Source organism: Lonchura striata, chromosome 1 (assembly GCF_050655825.1).
Source record: "Lonchura striata isolate lonStrDom1 chromosome 1, ASM5065582v1, whole genome shotgun sequence".
Lineage (NCBI taxonomy): Eukaryota > Metazoa > Chordata > Aves > Passeriformes > Estrildidae > Lonchura > Lonchura striata.
In genome coordinates, this window is record NC_140703.1 from 61775584 (window position 1) to 61801087 (window position 25504).

Sequence of the window (25504 nt, forward strand, 5' to 3'; positions counted from 1 at the left end):
CCTTAAATTGCACGAGAGCATTTATCCAGCTATCTCTTTAACCTTGTAGTGGATTAGTAGGCTGACTTAATTTTTCTTTTAAAATCATGTATAATACTGAAATACTTTCTCAGTTACTTTTGCCTTAGATAAAAATGGATTTTAAATGGTAATACATTTTTACCCCTTTATGCTTTAGAAGGCATAAGCAAATTATGACGAGGCTTGTAATTTTTGACCCTCACATTCAGAGACAATTTCTTGAGCAATTTATCCCTTATGTGAATGGAAGGGTGTTCAGAAGAGCTGTATCTGCAAGCCCAAACCTCCTTTTCTCCCCTCCTTCTGCTTCCAGAATATTCAGTATATGCAAATCGACGCCTCTGTGCGTTTTCACAATTTAACATGTTTAGCAGGTATTTTCTCAGCTTCTGAAAAATGACATGTGTTGCAAACTTGCAGATAACAGGGTTCTGCAGAGCTTAGTTAGGTACATCCAGGTCTTTCAAAAACAGACATTTTATTGAAATTTGCAGAGAGTGTGTAGCTTTGAAGAGATAAGTGTGAAATAGTCCTTGTACCAGATTTTCTGACTAAGCCATGACTTAGGACATTTTATCTGCAGGTGTTGAGAAGAAAGTGAGTGCAAACACTCCAACCAGCAGGGAGCAGTTTGTAGGATCAAGGTTTTACAGCACAGACATCTCAAAATCTTTCAACAAAACATTATGAGACAGATGACTATCTCAGAACAACACAGGGAGAGTTATTGCTTTTTATAATATTCTTCCTTGACTGTTAAAAATGCTCACTAGTCTCCGGAAAAAATTAAGAAGGAAGATAGTGTGTATCTGACACACGACAAAGAAGCAATGAAGGAAGTTGTGTTAAGAACTAGCACCCACCCAAGTACCTCCAGAGAGGTATCTGGTTGATGCATGTGGAGGGTGTTGCAGAAGCAGCCGAGCAATCACTTGATCCAAGTTCTGTAAAGACATGCTTGCATAGTTTTTGAACCTGATAAAACTTGCAATGCATTGAATGTTTAGAGGGTTGGATAAATAAACAAAAGGTCACAAACTATTTTGCCCACTGAAAGGCAAACAAATAACAAAAAACCCAATAAAAATCCTAATTTAAAAACAAAACCAAAAACCACGACCAACACAACAAGCCACCTTTCTGCATGCTGGTGTCACACACTGGAACCACCAGAGAACTGGATAAAATGGTTCAGTATCTAGGACTTCAGTCTTTCATTTCACATCCTAAAGGACAGCTCTCCTCTCCTCTCCTCTCCTCTCCTCTCCTCTCCTCTCCTCTCCTCTCCTCTCCTCTCCTCTCCTCTCCTCTCCTCTCCTCTCCTCTCCTCTCCTCTCCTCTCCTCTCCTCTCCTCTCCTCTCCTCTCCTCTCCTCTCCTCTCCTCTCCTCTCCTCTCCTCTCCTCTCCTCTCCTCTCCTCTCCTCTCCTCTCCTCTCCTCTCCTCTCCTCTCCTCTCCTCTCCTCTCCTCTCCTCTCCTCTCCTCCCCTCCCCTCCCCTCCCCTCCCCTCCCCTCCCCTCCCCTCCCCTCCCCTCCCCTCCCCTCCCCTCCCCTCCCCTCCCCTCCCCTCCCCTCCCCTCCCCGCCATGAATCTAAACCCAAGTAAGACTAAAAGAAGATCACTCACCTCCAAGCAGCTTTGAATCCACTTGGCTTTCAAATTTATGAATCAAATCCCACAATATACTTTTCATGAAAATGCTATACTATGGATATTTGTCATTAGTAAGAAGCTTATTTTCTTGAGATGGCCTTTATCCAAAACAAGAGCAGGATGTAATGAAATTCCTCTGAATCTAAGATCCATTCACCAAAGTAAAACATCATCACTAACTAGCAGTATTTTGGGGATTTCTGTAGCCCCAAAACATCAAGCAGGAACTCTGCTGGGTGTGTTTTTATATCCTGGCATGAAACTACACCACAGACTGGCAATTGGCTGGACATGTGAGAAAATAGAAGATTCGTGCTTTGAAAAGGAGGCTTTTAATGCTTTGGAAGCTTCAGCTACCCTTGCATGTCTCATGACATAAGAACACTCCCCACACCTGCAATTATGAGCTTAGAAACTGACATTAGAAGAGACTCTGCTTTCTGATCATTATCTCCTCTGACATGCTGGCAATGGCTGATGATTCTTGGAAATAATGGCAGGTAAAAAGACACCTAAATCTCCACCTCAAGCAATATCTCTAGTTTCTCTAATGTGCCAGGGTGAGAAGGGCTTCTAAAAAGAAGAAGGCACGAAGGGCAGCATGATTAAGAAAATGTAACCCCTAGATCTCAGTTCAAACACTAAACAGAAATGATCTTTCATTGGAGGTCAGAAATAACATTTAGGCAAAAGCCACTTGAAGGAATTTGCTCTTTGTGCTCTGTTCAGAATCAACCACCTTCACTGTTATAAATAGGGCTCATTCTCTTGAAGGCTAAATATGAAAGAAAAAGCACAGAAGTTTTACATTGGAGAGGGCACTGTAAGGAAGGTCACTTTATAGAAAGCATGAAATGTAATTTGGAGAAGAATGCTAATACAAGCTATATCAGATTGTGAGGAAGCTGAAAACAGCATATGTTCTAATATTGTTTTTTATTGATTTTGCTGCCAACATCCCACTTCAACAATGTTACAGCCGCACTTCAGGACTCTTAATGGAGGGGGATGAAGAAAATCAATATAGAGAGCTTGCTTCTGCTCCCATTGAATTCAATGTGAGTTTCATTATTAACTGCAATGAGCAGAGGACAGAGTTCAGACTGTTTCATCACTTTGTGTTTGTTTATTCTTTCCCTTTTTATTTAACCTCCTAAGGGGCAATGTGTATTTTTATCTTATGTTTTAGAAAAGTCCCATTTAAATAGGGCAATCCCCTATCAAACTGTAAGTTTACATGTTAGAAATTATGCCCTGTTTTATGAAACCTAATGAAAAATTATAGCCTGTATCCTGAATTGAGAAAGTTATAATAAGAGATATAGGATTTGAAATAAATTCTAATAACAAAATCATTTTTTCCTTAAAAATACTTTCATTCCAATATGAAGCAAATAAAAGCAGTTTAGTTTTCACTGACTTGTAAAATATTACTTTCAATATACGTTGTTTTCTCAAATTACAAATAGATGGGATGCACCTGAGCATCTTTTCACTATTATTTTAATGCTATTTACACAAAATGAAATATGCTAAAATTATCTCCAAGAATTATAAGCATCATCTTCATTCCAACAACATGCTGTTAATTTTGTTCTAGCATGAATGCAAAACATATTTTAACATGCTGTCAAAAGGAAACACTAAGAATGTCAATAAAATAGCACTAAAATAAATGTAAATTTAGACTGCTGTCACAAGTGGCTGCTTGGTTCTGTGAAGATGTTAGGTTGCTATAGCATTTTCCATAGCAACTTTGCATCTTATTACATAAATAATCCCTCAGTGTCCTTAAAGCTTACTAAAAACAGGATTAAATCTATTCTCATATGTAATGATCCTGCATAAAACCTTATCAGTAAGAAATACCCAGAAAACTTGATAAATTGTAATCTAGATAATAGTATTTCTGGCAGTGGTTTTCCACCGCCAGAGCATCAAAGCACAACAGACTTGTTTTGTAGTACACAGGACATTCTCCTACACCCTGTATTAGGAAAATGCCTTTAAAGTGCCTGTCTCCTCCAAAATCCGGAAGTTAGATTAACCCCTTCACTGCTGCATCCACAGGACCAGCAGAGACCTGCATCCTGCAGGCTATGTGCTGTACATGGCCTAGAGGAACTGGCCCAGTACCTGGGACAGGACAAGGCTGTCTTTATTTCCCAGGGAACTATATTCAGCCCTGATTCATCAAGACTTTTCTGCTAAATTCAGCAGTACAAGAAGCATTATTAGAGGCAAATGGACTTAAAACCAAGGGCATAAAATAAGGCCCCTGCCTGCATGCGTCCTGAACTTCAGCCTATTTTTGTAAAAGCTGTGGGAAAAATGGAATGCATTTTATGGCACAAAATTGGAGCCTGCCTGATGATAACAGCTCTGAACTGGCATGCTGTGAAAGACACTAGAGCAGACTTTTCCCAGCACAGAGGAAGTAATCATCTTGTGCTGCTTTCTAGTGTTCATCCCTGATGGTTCCAGGGAGCAAAGCTGATTGTCTGCTGTGCCCAGAGCATTTCCATTCGAAGGGAAGTTACTCTGCTCACAGAGCTCAAAAGGGTTGTTCAGCTGTCTTCTGTGGCCAGAGAGGGGACTGTGTCACTACAGTGACAATTCAGAGCCCCACATTTTAAATATGTTCTTTTTTTTGAGAATGCTTCTAAAACCAGGTTGGTGGCGTCTGTGGACAGGGTTTATTTGTTTATCACTGCAGGACTGCTTATGATACCAGCTGCTTACGGCTTTGAAATGGTACCACTTTATTTAAGGAAAAAAAAGCAATGCTAGCCCATTAATTTCTAAAGTAAATATGTTTTGTTATTTTACATTATGTTTATCAATAAGTGTGTTAAAGGACAATAGGCAAATAATGGGTTTGTAAATACCAATAAAATCTGATGCCAAGAAGATATGGGATGGAGAATAATGACAGGAAAATAAATCACACTTTTGTTTGAAACAAAATCTGCCATAAATCCAAAAGGTTAGTCTTACAAGAAAGGAAGGGAGAATGACCTGATCTCTGAGATCAGGAGGAAGAAGACCTGACATGAGATCTGTTGTGGCACTGGTTCAGTTGGAAACAAAGGAAAACCAAAGCTCAGCTCCACACAGCTGGGGCTTGGTGATTTCTATTCAAAGTTTTAACAATATAAAGCTTTCCTACCAGTTTAATCCACCTATAAACCACAGTTCCTGTATCACTGCATTCATAAAAGCCTTAGAGAAAGCAAAAAGAGGATTGAATTGCAGAGAAAATATGAATAAGCATGACACAGATCACTCTGGTGTTGTTTCAGGCTTTCCTTGAAGACTTGCCAGGCTTGCAACTTTCAAGACAGTCTTGTAAACAATATCCCAAAGCCTGTTTTATGGTGTGTGGACCAGGGTGGGATTTTCAAATACTGAGTTTCACAAGGACTTATACTCTTCTGTGAGATGGACTGCCCACTATTCAGCCTGTCTCTTACATCAGGTGACATAGCTTATGCTGCAAACAGGACACATCAGTTCAGGACAGCATTAAAGATCCAACTTCAGTGTTTAAGTTTGGCACCTACTTTAGGTATGTTTGAAAATGCTACCATGGATGGTGTCCATCCTAATTTGCAAAGCAGCGCCAATCTTACATGTTCAAACTGGACTTAGACTACGCAACTTGCAATTTGTTATTTGCACACAGCCTCTGAAATGTTATTAAGCTACTTCATCAGAGGTAGTACAATGGTGGTGAAATACTCCAGGAGTCCAGTGTGTAGCCTATTGCAATTCTGTTGAGCTGGAGGGAGGCCTATAACACTAAACTTATTGTCCATGTGGACAGAACAGGTAGTGGCTGAATAAAAGGAAGAACCACTGTCTCCTTTTGATACTAGAGAACTGAGATAATACAAATTAATTGATTAGTCCAGGCAGGGGATATGTAGCAGAGCTGGGATTTGACAGAGAGCTCTGGGATCCCAGTCAAACACTTGAATCACACAACTATCTTTCCTGCACCCCTCTCCAAGCACAATGCATTTCATCCTTTTCCTCAGCACCAGCTCCACTGTCTCGCTGAAATTGGAGTTGCTAGAATTAATGGCATGTTGCTGTGTACTGCAAAAGCAAAAGATTAACCCACCTCCCCTTACAGTAAAATAACAGGCATTGAAGGCATTAACCAAACTTCAGCACTTCTTTATAAAACACATCTTTACTAATTGCTAAAATCACTTTCGGAGGTTTTTACATGTGCTTCCTTACTCCCCATGCCAGCAGGTGGGAGAAGACACATCCATAAATCCTGATCATTCTGAAGATTTTTGTATATCCTCTAGACTCCAGCAATGAAGCTCTCTTTTCTCTCTTGAGCTAATGCTCTAATAGCTGCATCTTGACTTTCAAATATATTAATGGCGTTGACAATCATCATTAAAATGTTTTTCTTAGCAATCTTCCAGCTTTACTTCAGCAATTGTCTTGTCTCTTTCAAACTCCAAAATCCACATTGCAGAAAAATCACTGTTTAAGGGCTGCATTTTGCAGGGAAAAAAAAAAAGGCCTTCCCATGACTGAAGATTCACTCTGTCTCAGGTAAGCCTTCTTCCAGCTTTCACTGGAATGCAAATGACTTTTAGTCTGTGAAACTGTGAGGATTTCCTATAAATCAGGCACATGTGACAGTTGAACAACTTATTGGATGCCCTAGGGGGTTCTTCAGGCTATCCTTGCAGGAGTTTGAGATGATTTCCACAGTAAGAAACAGGTAGTGAAGCTTTCCTTTTCCTTGAAGATTCAGCTTGCAGAATAGAGCATCATGCTGGCTATGCCTGGGGAGAATGACCTGTAAACCACTTGGATTAGCAAGTCCGTGTGCAGGAGGCAGTGGCCCAGGCCTGCAATGTCGACAAGGGGGTGGAAGACAGGTTTAGGAGATAGGAGATGTCAGTTCTCATTCCAGCTCTGCCACTGAGTCACTGATATCAATAAATCAAGTTCATGAATAGATAGCAAAAGCAAAACTTGCACATGAAAGAAGAGGATTTGAGTCTAGAATGGAGGGACACACTTTGCAACAAGTCCCTGTGGACCTGTTCTGATTGTTGCAAGACCAAATTTTCCCAAATAAAAGTCAGTTTCTAATATACACCATGATTTGATCTCTTGCATGACTTAATATGTAGCATTGCCCGAAGGAAAATGCAAACTATTCTTAATAACAGCTTATTCATCCCCAGATGTTATTGTGCACTAGGGTATCAGCTACCTGTAACATTACTCTGTGTCCTGCTGGCAGCTGGGATAGGGTTAATTTTTGTCCTAGCAGCTGGCACAGTTCTGTGTCTTGGATTTAGTATGAGAAGATTGTTGATAACATACTGATATTTCAGTTGTTGCTAAATAGTGCTTTCTCTAAACCAAGGACTCGTCAGTTCCCCATGCTCTGCTAGTGAGGAGGTGTGCAAGAAGCCTGGAGGGAGCATGGCTAGGACAGGTGGCCCAAATTAGCCAGAGGAATATTCCACAGAGCTTCAAGTATTCTCAGTATATAAACTGGGGGGAGTTGGCCAGGAGGAGTAAATTAACGCTGGGAACAAGGTAGGCATTGCTCAGAGGGTTTTGAGCAATTGTGCAGCACTTCCTTCTCTTGGATTTTATTTTCATCTCTCTCTCTCCTTTTCATCATCGTTACTACTACTATTATTATTATTACCATTATAATCATCATTATATTTTGTTCAATTATTAAGCTGTCCTTATGTCAACACACAACTTCATACTTTTTTTTTTCTGATTCTCCTCCCCATTGCACTGGGCTGGGGAAGTGAGTCACTTACTTAGTTGCCAGCTAGGTCAAACCACAACACCCTGAAACCCAAGTCCAGCAACTCTGGACAAGCATTTGTGCACAAAAGTATTTCTTCACAGTCTCAGGGCTTAGATATGTTGCTGCAGTATGTTTTCAAATGCTGGGGCTGGAATCCATCCTCTTTTACTCAGGGTGATTAATAGGTTTATCTTCAGATATCCTAGAGGAAAGTTTTCATTCTAACTATCTAGCTGTGAGAAGACGTGATGCACGCAGTGTGTTTTCTTCCAGGAGAGAAGAAATAATGCTGGGAGATTCTTGAAACTATGCTTTACTGAGACAGAATGAGGTCTTAGAACCCCATTCTAAACTGTTGAATTAATTAAGCCCTTTTGTACTAGCAGTGACTTAACCAGGCAAATCAATGAAAAAAAGACCTGACACAGGTGTTGAAGCCTGAGGGAATCTCTGCCACTTATAGCTTTGGGGCTGTAACTTCCCAGCAGTCTTGCTCACACAGACCAAAAGGGCAGGCTGAAAAATAATGTCCTCAAGAAAATTGTTGGAATGGCAGAACACACAGTCCAGAGCTCTGGAACCATACAAATCATTTAATCATGTCTCATTGCTTCAGCTACTTTTAGACTTTAAAAACTTTATATGTGCACACTGTCCTTGAATTGAAGAGATACAACATCTTCATGTTATTCAAGTCTTGCTTTTCCCAAGGAAGTTCTTAGACAAAATTTTTATGAAAAACAGTTAAAAGTAAAGAAAGTCACAATGTCTTCTTACTGTGCAAGATGGTTTCTTTGTGGCAAAAGACTCTTTAAAAGACATTCTTCATACAGCAGAGGATACTGTGAATACAAATAGCTACTCCAGTGAGATAAAGTGGTGATTCTGGAATGGCGTACTTAGAGAGGAAAAAAAAAGAAAAAGAGAAGGCAGCTAACACAAATAGTAATAAAAAAAAAGCCACCATAAGAAGGAAAGAAGAATCACATTTCTGTACATAAGAGTAATACTAAAGAAAGAAAGTTATTTTTCAGTTTATTTTAATTTACCAGTGTTTTATACCCAATAGCTCTTTTGGTTTAATTCCAGGTTCCCTCTATTGTCATTCACAGAAGAACCAAATACATTTGCTCTGAGAGTGTAGTGTTGAAAGAACATTTATTTGAGAACTGGATGACTATGTATGCAGCAGGATGGATCAACTCCACTGAGTTTAAGAGGATGATGAATGATACAATGATGGACACGTACTCAAGTGGATTCATATTGCTAAATTTTGATTTAGAATGCAACACATTACTGGGTTTGCTCAAGTGCCCACATCATAACAATACAAATAATCTGAAATTGTTTGTGATAGAATACTGTAGAAATCTCAAATATTGAAACTTTTGACAGTAATGTCTTTTTTCATGCATGAAAACCGAATATGCTTTCCTATCATGTTACAAAATGAATGACCAGCTCTGCCCTAAGCATGCATATGTTAAACCTACTAAATTGTATTGCAGTTCAAAACATTCCTGCATCTCTTCTGGCATGCAGGCTATATGTATTTCCAGCTCTACCTTCCTGTTCTTAGCTGTAATGACTTTTCTCAATGAGAGTGGACATAGTCAATGTAAAATGATTAGATAGTAATAAAAATTTTTGATTTCTAGCAATTCTTGGTCTGCAACAACCCACTGTCTCAGGTTCATATACTCTGCTAATGGCATCTAGAAAACAGAAATCAAAAAAATAAGCCTAGCAAAAATGAAGGCTGCTGTTTATGGGTTTTATTGTTGCATATTTCTTCCAGGAAAAATATTGACTCTCCCCTCAAGAGAGATGTCACAGTAAAAACTTTTTTGCTAGAATGACATTCCTTCCTTTGCTCTTTTCTTCTGGGGCCCTCCAACCTCACACAGTATTCTGTCACAGAAGAAGCCAAAGAGTTCTTCTCTCTGTAAGTTTGAATTCACACCTTTCAACTGGCATACAAAGACTTGAAATCTTTGAATGGATGAAGTGCTTTCCTTTCTTACTATGGTGCCTATATGAAAAGGACTAGATCAGTGGAGACTCTCAGTTTATTTCCATATTATTCCTTCCGTCTTTATTTTTCTGAAAATTCACTGCTGCCTGGCAGTTTCTAGTCATGTTTTGGCTTCAGCTCCTGAAAATTTCATTCTTTATATGAGTGTCTAAACAAGCAGACTCTTGTTAGCAACTCACAAATTATTAGCCAATGCCAAGAAATAGAGCAAAGCATACATTCAGATCATGTTACCAGTTAGTAACTCTGGCAGCTTCTGAGCCACCTCTTGGTTGTCCACCCTGAATAGCAGAGTATTTGTAGAAGGCTGAAAAACTGCTTTTCTTATTCACATTACATACACCCTTGTTCTTGGACTCAGGATAGCCATCTAATGAGTGTCCAATTCATGCAGAATGCAGTACCATACTGTGAAACAGGTATCCTTATAGGGCAGTATGCAACCAAAAAATCCCCACAGTTAAAATGCTATTTCTTATAGATATTACAGATTATTATGTCTTCATTGCAAAGAAAGGTACATTTAGAGAATACTGACCAAAGCATAACTTGAACTGGTCTCATAATAACAACCTTGTTTCTACCATGGAATGAGATGCTGTCATGCAAAGCTACAGAGAGTGCAGTAAGGAAGCATAATGCTTCCAGCCAAGGGCAGAACTGGAGAATTTCCATCATTATAGAACATTGCAGGTGACAGATATCTCCTAGAGACAGCTTGCATCACTCAAATAACTAATTTATGAGGGTTTAAAATAAGCTACTGTCTTATATAATCAGGTATTAACATGTAATTTCTCATATGTAAGTTTTTGTTTGCTTGTAATATAACAACACTTGCATATATTTACCTGAATCATCTACTCTCAGCTTTTTACTGGGATTGTCACCACTATCATCATCAGACATTTCCATCTCCTCTTCCCGGCGGATTCCCATGAGCTGTTCACTGTGAGCATTTCGGAGCTCCTAAAAGCCAAAATTACCTTTTGTCAGTATTAACTTCCATAAAGTTATTATGCATTATTTAGTATCTGTTTTTAATACTGATCTGATTTTACTTATACATCACTTATCATTGTAATCATATTTGTTTGTGTATGAATATTTACAAAAACAGAAGCATAGGGAGTTATTCCTGTGAAAGAACTGAGTTTATCAATGGTAACACTCATGGAAAACAAAGAGAAAAAGTGACTTTTCCTGTTGAGTGATCTTTAGGCTCGCTAAACATAGAAAAAAATGTTTTAAAAGCAGGGATAATACTTAAAAACTGGTGTATAAAGCAGACTGATAAAGAGATTGTTAGCTTGCTTCAGGGATAGCTAATTCTTGCTTCCCTCTGCCACCTGGGGTACGATTCATTTGCCAAATGTAGGTACCTCCAACACAAAAATTTGTATTAACTAAAAGGCACACTTAAAGTTCCTCGCTCTCTCTGCTGATTGCAAAGAGAGCTGAGCACAGACAGTGCAGATGAAGAGCTGTGTATTTGCAAGTGCCTAATACTGGTCAAAGGAATCTCACCCCCTGTCCCTCTGCCCAGATTGGCTTGGATTTAAAAGACCCGGTCCCACAATGCTGGCCTGAAAATCCTTGCATCTTGATCCAAAACGAGTGGCAGCAGGGACAGCACAGTCTCCGGGTGACTGCTGCAAGGATGTCCCCTGCACATGCCACCAGGAAAAGGATCGGCAGGCACGCGGGCTTTGTAGGAGTCTAGACGGTTTTTGTTCTGGGTAGAAAAGCTGGCGAGGGTGTAGCGGCTGCCTTTTTAATGGCAGCACTGAGAAGATTGAGAGGACTCTATTTTGTCCTAATAATCCTGTCAGGTGTAACATGGGGATGCTGCACTGTGATTAGTGTAGGCTTTGTCCACCCGCAGACAGCTAATTTTTCTGCCAACAAAGAGCTTAATTCCCAAAGAGGTGGTTTGAAATCTTTGAAACAAGGGAGAGTCGTGTGGAAGGAGGAGACAGCATTGAGCAGTCCGACAACAGCTCTGTGCAATTAACAATAATCTGTCAGACAGAGGCTGCGTGAAAAAAAGGGAAGGCGTTTCTCTTGAGCTGTACCCTTGGTTCATCGGCAGATCTCAAATATTCTGAAAAATGTAACTGTGCTCATTAATCCCAGCAAAGGCAAGGAACCTAATTAGTGGGTGTTTTACAGGGGAATAATTTGGAAAAAAAAAATATTAAGAGGCTAAATTGTCAACCAGTGTCTAATGAAATCAGAAGCACATCTGCAAGAAATTGGCAAGCCATTTCTGAATTCCTTAGTGGAATAGGCCCCCTGAATGTTTTTTCAGGGAAGGATACTGCATATATGAGCAGACATCCGCTTACATTTACTCGCTCATTAGTGGACAAATGTTCATGATGTATCAGTGTCTACATTATCAGCAAAGTCAATAATTTTCTATGGAGAATATCTGTGTATTCAAGTCTTTTATTCGCCTTGTGTTTCTTGCAAGGCTTTTCTAAATTCAGGAAAAAACTGGAAGATGATCGAGTAATTAAACAAATCAGCAGGTTAATATAATTGGATCTTTGAAGATACAATTTAAATCAAATATTAAATTTGGTTTATTTCCATCACATTTCATATCTGAAAAAACAGGCATTTCCAAAATATATTGGTTTATCTAGATAGTTTATATAATTTTGAATTGTTTTAGTTGTCCTCCTCTTAGAAAAACAAAAGGCAGTAATTTTTGAAAAAAAAAATAAATAGAGAATGAACATTTTTGGAAAGTCCAACTCTTACCTATTTCAGTTTATTAAATATTTAGAGACCATCAAATGAATGACACACCACATCCCTTTACAGAAAGTTAGTTTAAGAAGGGATGATCTTAGTATAATTAATCTACTAGCAAATCAAATTTTTATATTTCTCTAAAAGATAAGACAAAGATCAATCCCCAACTTCCCAACTTTCAATTAAACAAAGGCATTATCCACTATGTATATGAAATATTTGTGAACAAAATTCAAAATACAGTTTGTACCAATAAATTATGCTAACACTTTATTTTAAGTGTCCCATTATTGAAGTAATTTTGTATTCACCATAATAGCACTGATAATAAAGTATTCATTTGGTATTCATGTAGATGTTACATTTAGTGCCATTGGTATTCATCTGTAATTTAGCATTAGTTAATGGACACTTAAAATGTTATCCAAATGATTTATATCACAGCACTTCAGTGTTTCTCAAACTAAGTGTACAACACTTATTTTACAAGTGTACTACAAAATAATTAAATAAGTGCACCTTACCTTCTAAAGTTTTTATTCTGAGACAGAGAAAAATCATTTAGAGGACTGTGATAGGAACAATCAACACACGGTACCACATGGCGGTAAACCAAGTGTATGTAAATTGCTCATATTAAAATTAAAAAAAAGGAAGAAGATAGAAAACAAAGACAGCGGTACTTACTTTTTAAAATACAGGCTCATAGCGTATATACTGAATTAAAATTGAAAGCTGGATGACCAAAACACAGGATGAGGTCTAGCACTTCCTTTGCTGCCACTCACAGCAAGGGGAGTTAGAATCCCATTTCCTCTGCTCATGCTTATGACAGTCATACATGCATGGTCCCACACTGCTAACTCGGTGTGGTTGTATGATTTATACTGGTTTCTTTGCAAGCAGAATACTTAGAATCAACACAATTGATGTATCTACTTTTTAAAAGATAAACATAGAACAAATGGGAAGGAATAGGTCACAGTTATGGACTTAATATTCTTAAGTCATTATTTCGGAAATAATTTTTTATTTTATTTTCACTCAAAGTCATCTTATAATGATCATAAGATGGCACAGTGAAAAAAAAAATCTTTGCCACAGAATTCTTTTAAAAACAGATCACGATGACTCCTAAATTCCTTATTTGAAAATATTGTTCCTAATTTCCCTATGTCAGTTCATTATTTTAGATAGTAAACATAATCTTCTAATGATTTCCCAAATTTTGCATGAAAAATAAAAACACATTGCTCCCTGTCTTCATGTTATTTAATGACTATTACCATAATGAGAGCAATGGGAGCAATTCATACTGTAGATGAGACTGCAAATGGCCAGTTGATTAACAGCTAAAATGGTAGCTGTAAATATTGCCAAATACACTATGTCCAGCTACAATCACACTCGTTCTGTGTCAATCCAGCTGTGAGATGATGGATAGAAAGTAAAAATAAAATCACCAACCTCAGAATGCTTTCGCCAAATGTCTATGTTCTTTCGCTGGGCTTTCGAGAAATGGTCCCAAGCTTTTTGTCTGGTAGAAGCGTTGAAAACGGCGACAATCTGCTCAACTTTGGTGAACAAGGAAGTCAAACAAGACAAGCAATTTATGTTGTGATCACTATAGAGAAGCAAAGCAAAGACACTAGGAGTCTATGGATGATGTCATTACTGAAACAACATCATCAATATCCATCCAATGATGTGTCTTTCGTACTTACATTGTATCAATGTTGGAGATGTCTCCCTTCAAGTTTGTCTCCATAACTTTAGTCTACACAATTCTTAACTATGCACCAAGAACCAGGCATGCAGATGTTTCCCCGTGATGTCCACTACCACTCCCTGTGCTGGCACACACCTTTGCGTGTGTGGCACACACATTTTGGTGTGTGACCAAAATGACCCTTGAGACATCCACCTGACACGTGTTCTCCTGTGGCAGTGGCATACAGACGAGCGGGCTGCACGGACAGAAGCATGGAGGGCAGGCAGGCTCTGCTTTGGAGGGTGACTATCTGATAGTGGGAACTTGTCAGCAGGTGGGAAGGGCTAAACCTTCCACCAGGAGGAGGCTAAACCTTCTACCTGCAGGTACATCAACCCTGCAGGTTGTGGCTGCAGCTGCTGCTTCTCCTTCACTCTCTATCAAAAGGCTCACCTGTGGTAGATCAGTGCTGTCTCCATGGCCTATGAACAGACACTTTTTTCTTCCATATAAGATGAAGAATAGATGTGAAATGGGCTTCCCTCATTCAACTCTAATCAATTTGTTCTGGAGCCAAACATCAATATTTAGATCAGTTTTCTAGGATAATTATGATCTTCAGTTGAGAAAGCTTTTCTCTCGGCACTTTTTTCTTTCTCTTCACTTCAGTTACAAGTAAAATTGTCCTTCCACAACAGTGACCTGCCTAAAAATAATTTGGCTGAGATGTAAGTTGCCTTGATCCCACACAATTACGTGAAGAAAACACCAATAACCTACAAATAACCTCAGCTGTGCTCATGAATGAGCAGCTGTGCCAGCCTATGAAGTCAAACTGAAAAATGCTTCAACTCTTTGACAAGGTTCTTTGCTATTTATCTCTTTAGATTCCTGGGTGGAAACAATGTCCTTTCTTTATCAAGTTGCAGCTTGCAGCACTTCTTGCTCCTCTCACTGAAAAGTGGTGGCGGGAGTGCTGTAACACCCTCTGTCCTGCTCCCTTATCTTGCTGATCTAGAGTTTCTCTCATTCTTCCCCTAAGTCACAGATGTAGAGAATCTTATTATACATTGCAACCTGTCCTTCCTAAAATGGTGAGCTCACCTACTGAAGCAGTATCTTTCACCTCTAGCACGAAAATCTAATCTCTCTCATTTGAGCACATTTCTTCTATTCCCTGTTTTTTACCACTTTTGAAGGCTGCTTTTGGATTCCAGAAAATTACAACATTTTTTCTTTCAGGGATGATTAATTGCCTTCTAAAGTCACAGAAAATAATTGTAATTCATTTTTTAAAAAACGAATAAGTATAGGTAGTTTACAATAAAGAAAGTGTTTCAGACCCACAGTGATGATCTTAACCATTTGCAATTCATTCAGCTTTTAAAGGTAGATGTGAGAAGCCCACTACAACTTGCTTAGACTAAAGAGTGGATGTATCAAGGAAGTAATGCTGTGTATATGTTTTCAATTAATTTGAAAAGAATGAAAACGGTAAAGCACTCTATTATTATGTGTATAGAAATTGAGGCTAGAATTTAATTACTGTCATTCTGTTGATGACCCAGGTGCTCAGAAAATTTTGCCTAATTAACAATCTGTTTTCAGTTTGCAAGTGGAAATTCAAGTAGAAAAGATTCACAAAGATACAAGGAGAAGCTGGTTTGCCATTTTCCACTAATAAGTATTAATAAGATCATCTGAATTTTGAAAAACATTTGAACTTTAAAGTGTTTAATTTCCATTATGTGAACAGGTGCTAAGATTTATCAAAAGTCATTATCTGGTAATTTCAGAAACTTTCCTCAATGGAAACACAAGCTAGGAAAATGCCATAGCTTTTTCTTGCATAACTGCAATAGACAAAGTGAATACTAAAAGGATCTTCTTCACTTACCTAAACTTTTTGGAATTAAAAAAGTGACGAGAAGTAGGATATTATGAGTACAATATGATAAAAAATAAGGCATTTAAAGAAACTTTATGAAACAGGTAGCAAGGGATAATAAAAAGGAAGATGCAAAGGAGAATACTAAATTAGTATGTATCAAGGACCAACATACCAGTGCTCTATTCAAAGAAAGTGTCAATGTATGTACAGAAATTTCAATATTCACAGCAATCTAGACTATGAAGCTTTTCAAATTCCAATATAAAAGGTCTCCAAGAATTACATTAGAGCTAAACAGCAGCCAAGGCCAAGGTTTGACAGTACAGGAAAGTGCCTCCACATCTTTTTGTACTGCACCAAAATCCTGCATTCGTGTGCTATGAGATGGCAATGCAATGTAAACCTGCTCTGTCACGTTTGTTCTTGTTGCAGCAAGACTCATTTGTTTTCTCATAGGTATCCCGAAAGCCTAAAGCTAGCATAATGCCTGTGCTCTGTGAAATTGGAAGACAAGACATGATGTACCCACTCCTGATCAGGACCAAATTTGTACGGGTAAGTGATCCAGCAGCACACAGCCCATAGGGATGGTAGATTCACCCCTCAGGAGAAGCCATGAAAGGCTTATATTAGCTGACAAACTCCTCAGTTAACTCATTTTTTGGCTGTGTCTGGGTAAAACTTGGCCAAAGAGAGGCCCCAGATTTTGGGCTGATATCTCCTTAATCTGAGTCTCACTGCTGACCATGGTTTTCAGATTATTTCTTGTCTCCAGGAAGAAACTTCTGAAACTATATAACAGGTCATATCTACCTCTCCAAAGCACCTTGAACTCCAGAATGCACTATAGTGTCAACTGTGACTGGTAAGTAGAATTATTAAGTAACATGAAATATTCATTGTCAAACATCTGTTAGTGAGTTCTATGCTATATCAAATTTTCACTGCCCATATGCAAAGCTATTTCCTTACTAAATTAGGATTTAAAAAAACACATTGTTCTGGAACTGTCCATAACATGGCGTGTTTTTCCCATCAATATAGCTTACAGGATGTAAGTAATTGCATCTTTCCTAATGACTTATTCCGTGGCTGCTAATTTATGCTGCATGTTTTGGACAAAGGATTATTATCTAATTGTTTTTCTGATGTGTTATAAATAACCAGAAAGACCCAAACAACTAAGCCTAGAGTGATATGCAAGTGGAATACACTTTATTAGAGGTACCAGCTCACAGTAAGTAAATTAATAGGAAGTTTAAGATTCAGTTCCTGCTGCCATAAAAAATGCTACCTGGAAAAAGTATTGCTATCAAGTAGAAAGTAAAAGCAAGCAGAAAAAGTAGGAAAAATGGCAAAAATCTCTTAAAAAATGCCTGCAGAAGTTGCATAGAAGATTGTATTAAATGGAAAACTAGACTATCTCCAGGGCAAGAAAATATTTGATACAAGATGTTTGAAACTTGTACTACCAAAGGAAAACAGAAATCAATGAGAACCAAAGTGTAACCTCATCTGCAGTTTAAGAAGTAGAGAGGATACTTTTACTCTGCATTACATTTATCAAGCAGTCTATTTTACATACATAATTGAGTGAAGGCTGAAATTTATCTGTGGGTTCAGGGGTTAAGAAGTACTCAAATTTTCCTTTGCTTATTACATTACAAGCTGCCATGCATATTATTTTACACTATATATTTTAATATATATAATTTATAATAGAAAACTAAACAAAATAGGAACAAAAAAAATTGTTAGAATGAAAACAAAAGTCTTGGCTGGTAGATAAAATAATCGGATTTCATGTAAAATTTTGCTCCAAATTCCACCAATTAAGGACACAGGATGAAATGGGCTTTGCACTAAATTACTGCAAGTGTCAGAGTAGAATATACGGCAATTTAGCACAGAAAAATTCTGCAATAGTGTGACAGTTGACATGAAGGGTAAAAGAAAAATTCAACCCATAAAATTATAGTGTAAAGGAAACTGTTACAGTAAATGTATAACACGCTTTTCAAATACAGAGTCTCAGCGCAGGGAGGATAGAGCGTTGGCGTGGTTTGGGTCAGAAGCCCTGTTGCTGAATTCTGACTAAGCTGCAGTCTGCCAATCGATTTGGCTCCAAGCCCAGCAAACCAAGGAATTACAGTAGTCAAGGCTAGATGCTGTAGTGAATGAATTAGTCTCCAGGTCAGTTTTGGATAGGGAAAAGAATATTTTTGGCAACAGTTCTGAAAGGCATTTGGTAATGAGCTGAACAGAACTTATCATTAAGTCCAAGGCTAAAATTGTGCATAGGTAAATGACATCTGACATTGGTACGAGAAATGGTAGATAGAGTGCAGAGTAATGAAACATGTGTTATTTTAATTAATTTGAGCCAAACACTCATTCTTTTGGTTATGGTTACTTTCAAAAAAAGAATTTGCCTTTCTCACTTTTAGAGCTGAAAACCTGCAGCTTCTCCCTGTTACTCGATTCACATGCCACAGACGGAGAAACAGATGTGATTGCCTTTGACTAGCAGAGGAAAACATAAGAGCTGGAAATATCACCCTGGGGAAGACTGCAGGTAATGCAAGGGATGGGTCCTAAAGTAAAGTGTACCACAGCTGGATACATAAGCAAAGGCCATTTATAGATTTGTATAATGAAGATACAGGTTCTGACAGCTGTGCAAAATACTTCATCACCCACTCCACTTTGTTTTTGATTTTGTTGGAGTTTTGTGTTTGGCTGTGTTTCTTTAAAAAAAAAAAACAAACTGTTTAAAATTCACAATTATCTGCAACTCTGTCAGAGAAATTTGGTCTGTGTGCTGCCCAGATGCCTGTAGGTTCCTTAAGACATGATGTTAAGACATAGCATGATAAAAGAGAAAACCATAGGACTTCACTATTAGATCCCCAAATGCCACTTTTTTTTGGACAGACTGAGAGACTGATGCCTGCAGTGATTTATCTCCCAAATGGTTTTGCTGTGTAGCAGTCAGCTTGCAAGGATGCCATTTCTCAACCTGCCCTTCTACCAAATAACTACATCTGCACTAGTGATCAAAAACAACCAGGGACCATTCTTGCTCCCTGAAACCAACAGGCACAACATGCTGAGTGTCCCTGCAGTGAAAGTGCTTCTCTTCCCAAAAAGATGTTTTTCTGGGAAACTACTTGGCCTGAATCAAACTCTAAATTGTATCATATTTTGTGGGAAAACACTGGCTGACTCAGAGCAACAACTTTCTAACAGCTGAACAGTATGGGCCAACCTGCCCTAGCTCAGCTTAATTTAATCTTGCAGACAGAGTCAGAGGGGTCATCCTTTACTAGCAGTCTGACCTTTTCTGCTCTCACCCTGGTACAGAGGTCTCAGCAGTGCAGACAGCAATTACAAGGCCTACCAGAGGAAGAAGGATGTTTTCCTCCTACCCTGGCTCACCTACCTGAATACTAGAATGTCCTCTCTCTAAATTATTTCTACCTTTTCTTTTGACTAGGCCTACAGCATTTGAGACCAGCAGGGTGTGTGTCTGGGTTCATGCTTGGTCCCTCTTCCTGCTCCACCTGACTCAGACTGGCCCGAGTCAATCTGCTTGTGTGGGTCATTAAGAGGCCGAGTGAATGGGCAGTGGTCCAAACCTGGGTGATGTAGGAAGACATACTTCTTTCTAATACAATAAGGAGATCCTTCCACAGACACAAAGAAAAAAAAGTATTTATACCACAACATTTACTATAACCCCTGCTCTTGTATGAATATCGAATCCCTGTGTCAGCAGCCATTGTTTTCCTTTCTCCTTTCAGCTAAGGAACCCAATGGGGAACAGTGAAAGAGGAGGCAGTATGGGGATACTAAAAGTGGCCAATTTAAGGATTCATACTGAAACCTGTGCAGTAACTTGTCTGAGGTATGTATATCAACACTTGCTAGTTCTAGAAATAGAATGCTCCCTGTTAAACTTCGAAATAAAAAAACCCCCACAATTTAATTAAAGAGAGTCCAGTTTGCCATGCAAGGTATTGCTAGAAAATCTATCTACAATTTAAGCTTTGAAAATCTTTTAGGTTATGAAACTGTGGTTTAATTTACAACAGAGAAACTGACAGCTTGGTGTAACTTCAAAGGCTGGCACTGTGCCATGTGATAAATCACTTGGACTCAACAAGACCACTTCACCTTCATGTCATTTCTCAATAAACAGGAGCCTGACATCAGACCAGCACAACACAGGAGGGCAAGTACAAATGCACAGTACCTGCTCTTTCAACATCACCATCTTACATTACTGAATGGACTTTATGGACCTTATGTTGACAACCAGAAAAAAAACCTAGAAAAACCTCAACTGCCCCCCACCAATTCAAAGGAAGATGAAGTGAATGGTGCTTTCTTCATCGGCTTGACAAGATTATAAACCATTCCCAAAGTACTGCAGTTAATTAGCTGTTCTTTCTTTTATTTATTGTTAGGCACAGCTTTCTTCCTAGTTCTCAGATTTAAAAATAGCAAAAGTGGGAACTACCATTTTTGGTAAATCTGTCCAAAAAGAGAACACCCAGGGAACTCTGCAATGCAGGAACATCATAAATGATGTTAAGCCATTGCAGGTCCCATTAAGTGAAGTAATAATTATGCAGAAATCTTGCACATTAAAATGTTCCTAAGAGATCAGGAGGGCAGTATTTTTTGGGGGGCATAATATGGTTTCTTTTGCTGTAGAAAAATGATAAAGATGTGGATAAGGAGGTTTCAACAGCCATAGCCTCTACTGGCAATCAAACTAAAAAATTGTCTCATGCACTTGAGGTGTGAAATTTACTTCTCCATCTGTTGCCATACCTTATGTTCTCTTGCCTGCCATGGCTTCCTCCTTCTAGATGCTCCTCGGTCTGCATTTGTGCTGCAAATGATCACAAGTCCTTCTGTATTTTTGTTCCTTCTGTTTGTGTCCATCTTTTTCTCCCATATAGTCTATCCCTTTCCAAAACGCTTTTCTTGCCCCATAACATCTCTATCATCGTCATAGACTATAGCATTTATGAAAAATTCAGTGATTTGATATGAAGCATGTCTAGTGCACACTGAAGGGAGCAAGTATTTCAATCACTCATAGTTGCATAGGATTGTTCATGTTTATAAGGTTTATTCAATCATTTATAAGCAGTCTGAACAGCTTTAGATGTGCAGACCACACGGTATGCACAGCCAACTCATTCTTTTGGGTGAAACCACCTTTCCTTCCTTTCCTGATGTCTCTTCCCTCATCCTTTATTTCCATAGAATATTTACAGCTCAGTTCTGTGATGCATCAATCAGGCCCTTACCCCTGTCTCTACTCAGCAAGGCAAGTCAAAACAAGCACAGATTTCCATGTGCTCCTTTGCCTTGAACCTTGTGTCATCATCTAGGAGAAATGCAGATTTCAAGCAACTGGCATGAGTTGTCAAAATAGATTGAAATCTCTTGGAAGGCAGTGCTTTTAGTTTTCTGCAAAATACCATGCGTATTTAATGGACTACATAAAAAACCAACCAAACAATAAACTATTTGAAAAATAACAGAAGAGCTTCTGTTGAAATTCTGTCCATTCTTAAATTTATACCAAGATTTGTATTGAGTTTAGGTGGAGTGAAAGCTACAGACAATGGAAGGAATGCAGAAATTCAAAGAAAATGAAACACAGAAGTGAAATACTACAAATTGCAACCACAAACGGTTATATTGCCAAAAGAAAGGGAGGAACTACAAGATGCAAGGTAAAATAAAAATGGAGTCTTTCATCTCTATTCTCTGTCACTGCCACAGCATCCTGTACAGAAATGCTTTTGAGAATGTGTATATGAGATAGAAAATGTCATAGATAGAAGGACAACTGAGAAAGAGTAAAGAGATCCAGCTGAGCTTTACTGGACAAATTATCAATATAGGAACAAGCCAAGAGCACACTGACTAAATGAGCTAACAAAAGGAACTGGATGGATTGCAGAGGTTATTTTGTACTTAATTATTTTTTTCTTTTTTAGAAATGCATCAAGGTAGAAAGTAATAGTGGTAACTAATTACATGAATAATTAATGTTTGTATTATAGTGGCATTCTATGACACCAACTGAGAAATGGGCTGCACTGTAAAAACACATTATATGACTCAATCTCTTTCACAAAGAGCTTAATGGTGACCTAAAAATTGCACATAAAGTAAGCTCATATTTTTGAATTAGTCAGTGGCAAAGAAAAGAAAGACTGTAAGACTGGACAATTAAAGAGCAGGAAAATCCTTTTAAAAGTTGTTATTAATGTGGAGCAATTCAAAGAACACTCTGGAAAGCATGATTGTATATAAAAAATATGACTGCTATGAGAATTTTAATCAGCATGCCTTTAATATCTTTAATATCTTTAATATGTAATGAAACCAGCTTAATTTTTGTTAGTATGAGAATACTAAAAAGTGGAAGGATTTTTGGGAGAAAGTACTGAAGTATAGAATTTAAAGAAAATCAGATGAGACAGTGATTTTACCAATCATCATTGTATCAATATAAATTCTATCTTTTGTATATCAAGAGAGCAACTTCTGAAGTGAACTTGTAAAGAGAAAAACAAAACTGATGCCAATCATTTTTTGAAGAGAACTCAAAAACGATTTTTAATATTTTTCTTACTTTTTTAACATTAAAAAAATGTGAAGGCATTGATAATGTTAAAACAGATTAAATCATATCCAGGGAGATCAGAAAATAAAAATGAAGACACCTGAAAGGAGGAGAATTTTATTCAGTCTATTGAGAATGCTTTTCCCTTTGGGATTATTTAAATACAATTTTTTTTATTGGGGTGTAATTCATGTCAGATATCTACCAGCTATTTGATAAAAATATTTGATGTAATTTAACACACTGGAGTCCTTTAGTAGAAAGGAAAGGAAAACTCAAGGTGACAACTGTGAGAGTCCCAAAAAGGGGCACATGACACACAGCCTTCTCCCCAAACCTTTGATTCTTCCTAAACAGACATGCCTACTGAATCAGCTCAAAGTTGAATCTAGCTTCACTTCCTGTTTCACAAATAAGGGCTGAAGATGCTTAGCAACAGGCAAAGGAGGTAAACTGCATAATCTCATAATCCATAGAATCATAGAATGGTTTGGATTGGATTGGATTTTAAAGATCATCTGGTTTCAACCTCCAGCCACGGGCAGGGATAACTTCCACTAGACCAGGTTGCTCAGAGCCCCATCCAACCTGACCTTGAACACTGCCAGGGATAGGGCATCCACAGCTTCTCTGGGCAACCTGTGCCAGTTGTCTCACCACTCTCACAGAATTTTTCTTCCTGATATCTAATCTAAACCGGTCCGCTTTCAGTTTAAAGTTATTCCCCCCTGTCCATGTTCATCCTGGACAATGACAAAGAATTTTTTCAGTGGTTAACCATTGGAACAGACTGCCCAGGACAGTGGTGAAGGTATCATCCCCAGCAGTGACTGAAGCTTAAGAAATGATTGGACATGGCACTTAGTGCTATGGTTTAGTTGGCATGGTGGTGTTCATTCAAAGGCAGGACTCGATCTTGGAGGTCTTTTCCAACCTTACTGATTCTGTAATTCTATGTCAAATATTCTGGCCAGGGGGCTCCCTGATAAAATCCACATTCCCACTGTTACCCCACAGGCACACAAGCAACTGATTCATAGACTCTGATGGGGACTTGGTTTCAGAGTCCACTAAGTCCGTTAGTTTGATAGTAAAATGAACAAAAATTATCAAATGATGGAGTGTCATAATCTGCTCAGTAACCAGCCATGGGAGACTTCATTGCACCATGTGTGTAACCTGTGAACCAGTATACTGGGACACTTCCATCACCTTGTGTGTCTTACTCTTTAGATATGAAATTAATTTTTGAATATGGAAATATTATTCACCTGTAGGTACCTTTTTCAGTGTTGTCAAGGAAGACAACATTAAATAGTCTGAAAACTCAGTAAGAGGTAGGCAGAGTTTACAGTGCAAGGAGAAGAGAGTCAGAGGAGGTAATTGCAGCTTTGGTGTAGTCTAAAAAAATACCAACAGCCCAACAGGAATATCTCTAGGGCCTCCATTTTCCTTCAACATGAGGATCAACCTCTGTAAATCTTAGAATGAAAAGGTGGTTTGTGAGGAAATGAAACAGAGATAAATTGAAAGTCAAGGGGCAGTGTCAAATGTAGCTAAGATGTGGAAGTAAACAGATGTCAAACCATGAATACAGACCTATCCAAAAATCCTTGAAAACAATCCATACTTTAAGCACAAATTCAAATCTAGAAAAACCAAGTAATTTAATAAAAAGAAGGAAGTGTATATTTTTCTCTCTTTATACCTTAAATAATTAAAGAAACACCATATCAAGGCTAAGACTCCTTGTAGCACTTAAATCAGGTGCTATAAATTTGTGGTGTGACAACATTAATACACTTTATTTCACAGATTATCTTGGCACAAGTACCTTGATGAGGTAATTAATTCACGTGCTGTGCAATTGACCCAAATTTTTAGGGGTAATCTGCTCAGTAATCTCCTAAATACCTCCAGGCACAAATTTGTAGCAGAGATTTCAACGCCTGTACTTCTTTATTAGTTAGGCCATAAGATGAAATGCTCTGGTCACATTAATCCTCATTAATAAGAAAGTATTTTCTACTGAGACCCACTAATACTGTGTGCGTGTGTGTGTGTGTGTGTGTGTGTGTGTGTGTGTGTGTGTGTGTGTGTGTGTGTTCCAGGTGAGTGAACTTGAAGCCAATTTTATTTCTTTTTCACTCTTCATAACATTAATTGCTGGCATTTTTATCTAACTCCAAGTTCTTCCCTTATGCTACAGCCGTCTGTATCAATGCTGTACACAGCAAGTGGGATTAATCTGCTCTGAACAAGGCATGTGAAAAGTGGGACATCTGGTTCAGAGCTAGGCCCCCTGTGAATCCTCTATGGGCAGCAGAGAAAAAAAATGGCATATCCAAGGGATGATTCATCTTATTGGAAGAACACCATGAGGTCAGTTCGATGACTCATTCTGTGGAGATTCTTATTCTTCTCTTCTGACCGCAAAGAAAGCCCAGAATGGTCAGCTCTAAGTTGACATCTGAACTAGTTCATGGGAGAGGACTGCCACATGATATTTCTTAAATACTGTAATATTTATGTCAAATGGCCACACAGCTGCAGCATTACACTAGACTTTTGGATCCTTAACTGCAGAAGAGAACAAGTGTGTTTCTGTCAGTCTATAGAATTTAATAGGCCACACACACCTGTTTTGGACACCTTGTATTTTCAAATTCTTCTTCATAAAGAATATTCCTCAGATCAATTCAAATACAGATCAATTCAAATTTCCTTGAAAAAGGGGAGCTCATTTCAAAATCTCCATGCTTAGTAACCGTAGGCATATGCATGTGTAAAGGAAAAACATTATCCATCTGTTCGCAGCACGTTTGCAAGGAATCTTAATAAGATATATTAATGCTAATAATGGTCAATGTTCATAATGTTTATAAAATAAACAATGGGGAACATATGGAAAGCTTCTGAAACTTGTAAAATCCACAGCATAGCACCTTCCCTGAGGATG

At 38.3% G+C, this 25504-nt stretch overlaps 1 protein-coding gene across 18 annotated transcripts in view; it reads right to left on the reverse strand.

Moving 5' to 3' along the window:
- Positions 1-25504, reverse strand: part of ENOX1 (ecto-NOX disulfide-thiol exchanger 1) — a 355527-nt gene that overhangs the window by 52576 nt on the left and 277447 nt on the right. For 17 of the 18 annotated variants that reach the window (XM_085577203.1, XM_085577161.1, XM_077781383.2 and 14 more), the window contains 2 exons: positions 13756-13862; positions 10377-10494 (listed from right to left, as the gene is read on the reverse strand). The exons of the other annotated variant lie outside the window; for it this stretch is intronic. In XM_085577203.1, coding sequence (XP_085433329.1) covers positions 10377-10494; positions 13756-13862 — 225 coding nt within the window. The remainder of the gene's footprint in view (positions 1-10376; positions 10495-13755; positions 13863-25504) is intronic. 18 annotated transcript variants of the gene reach the window in all.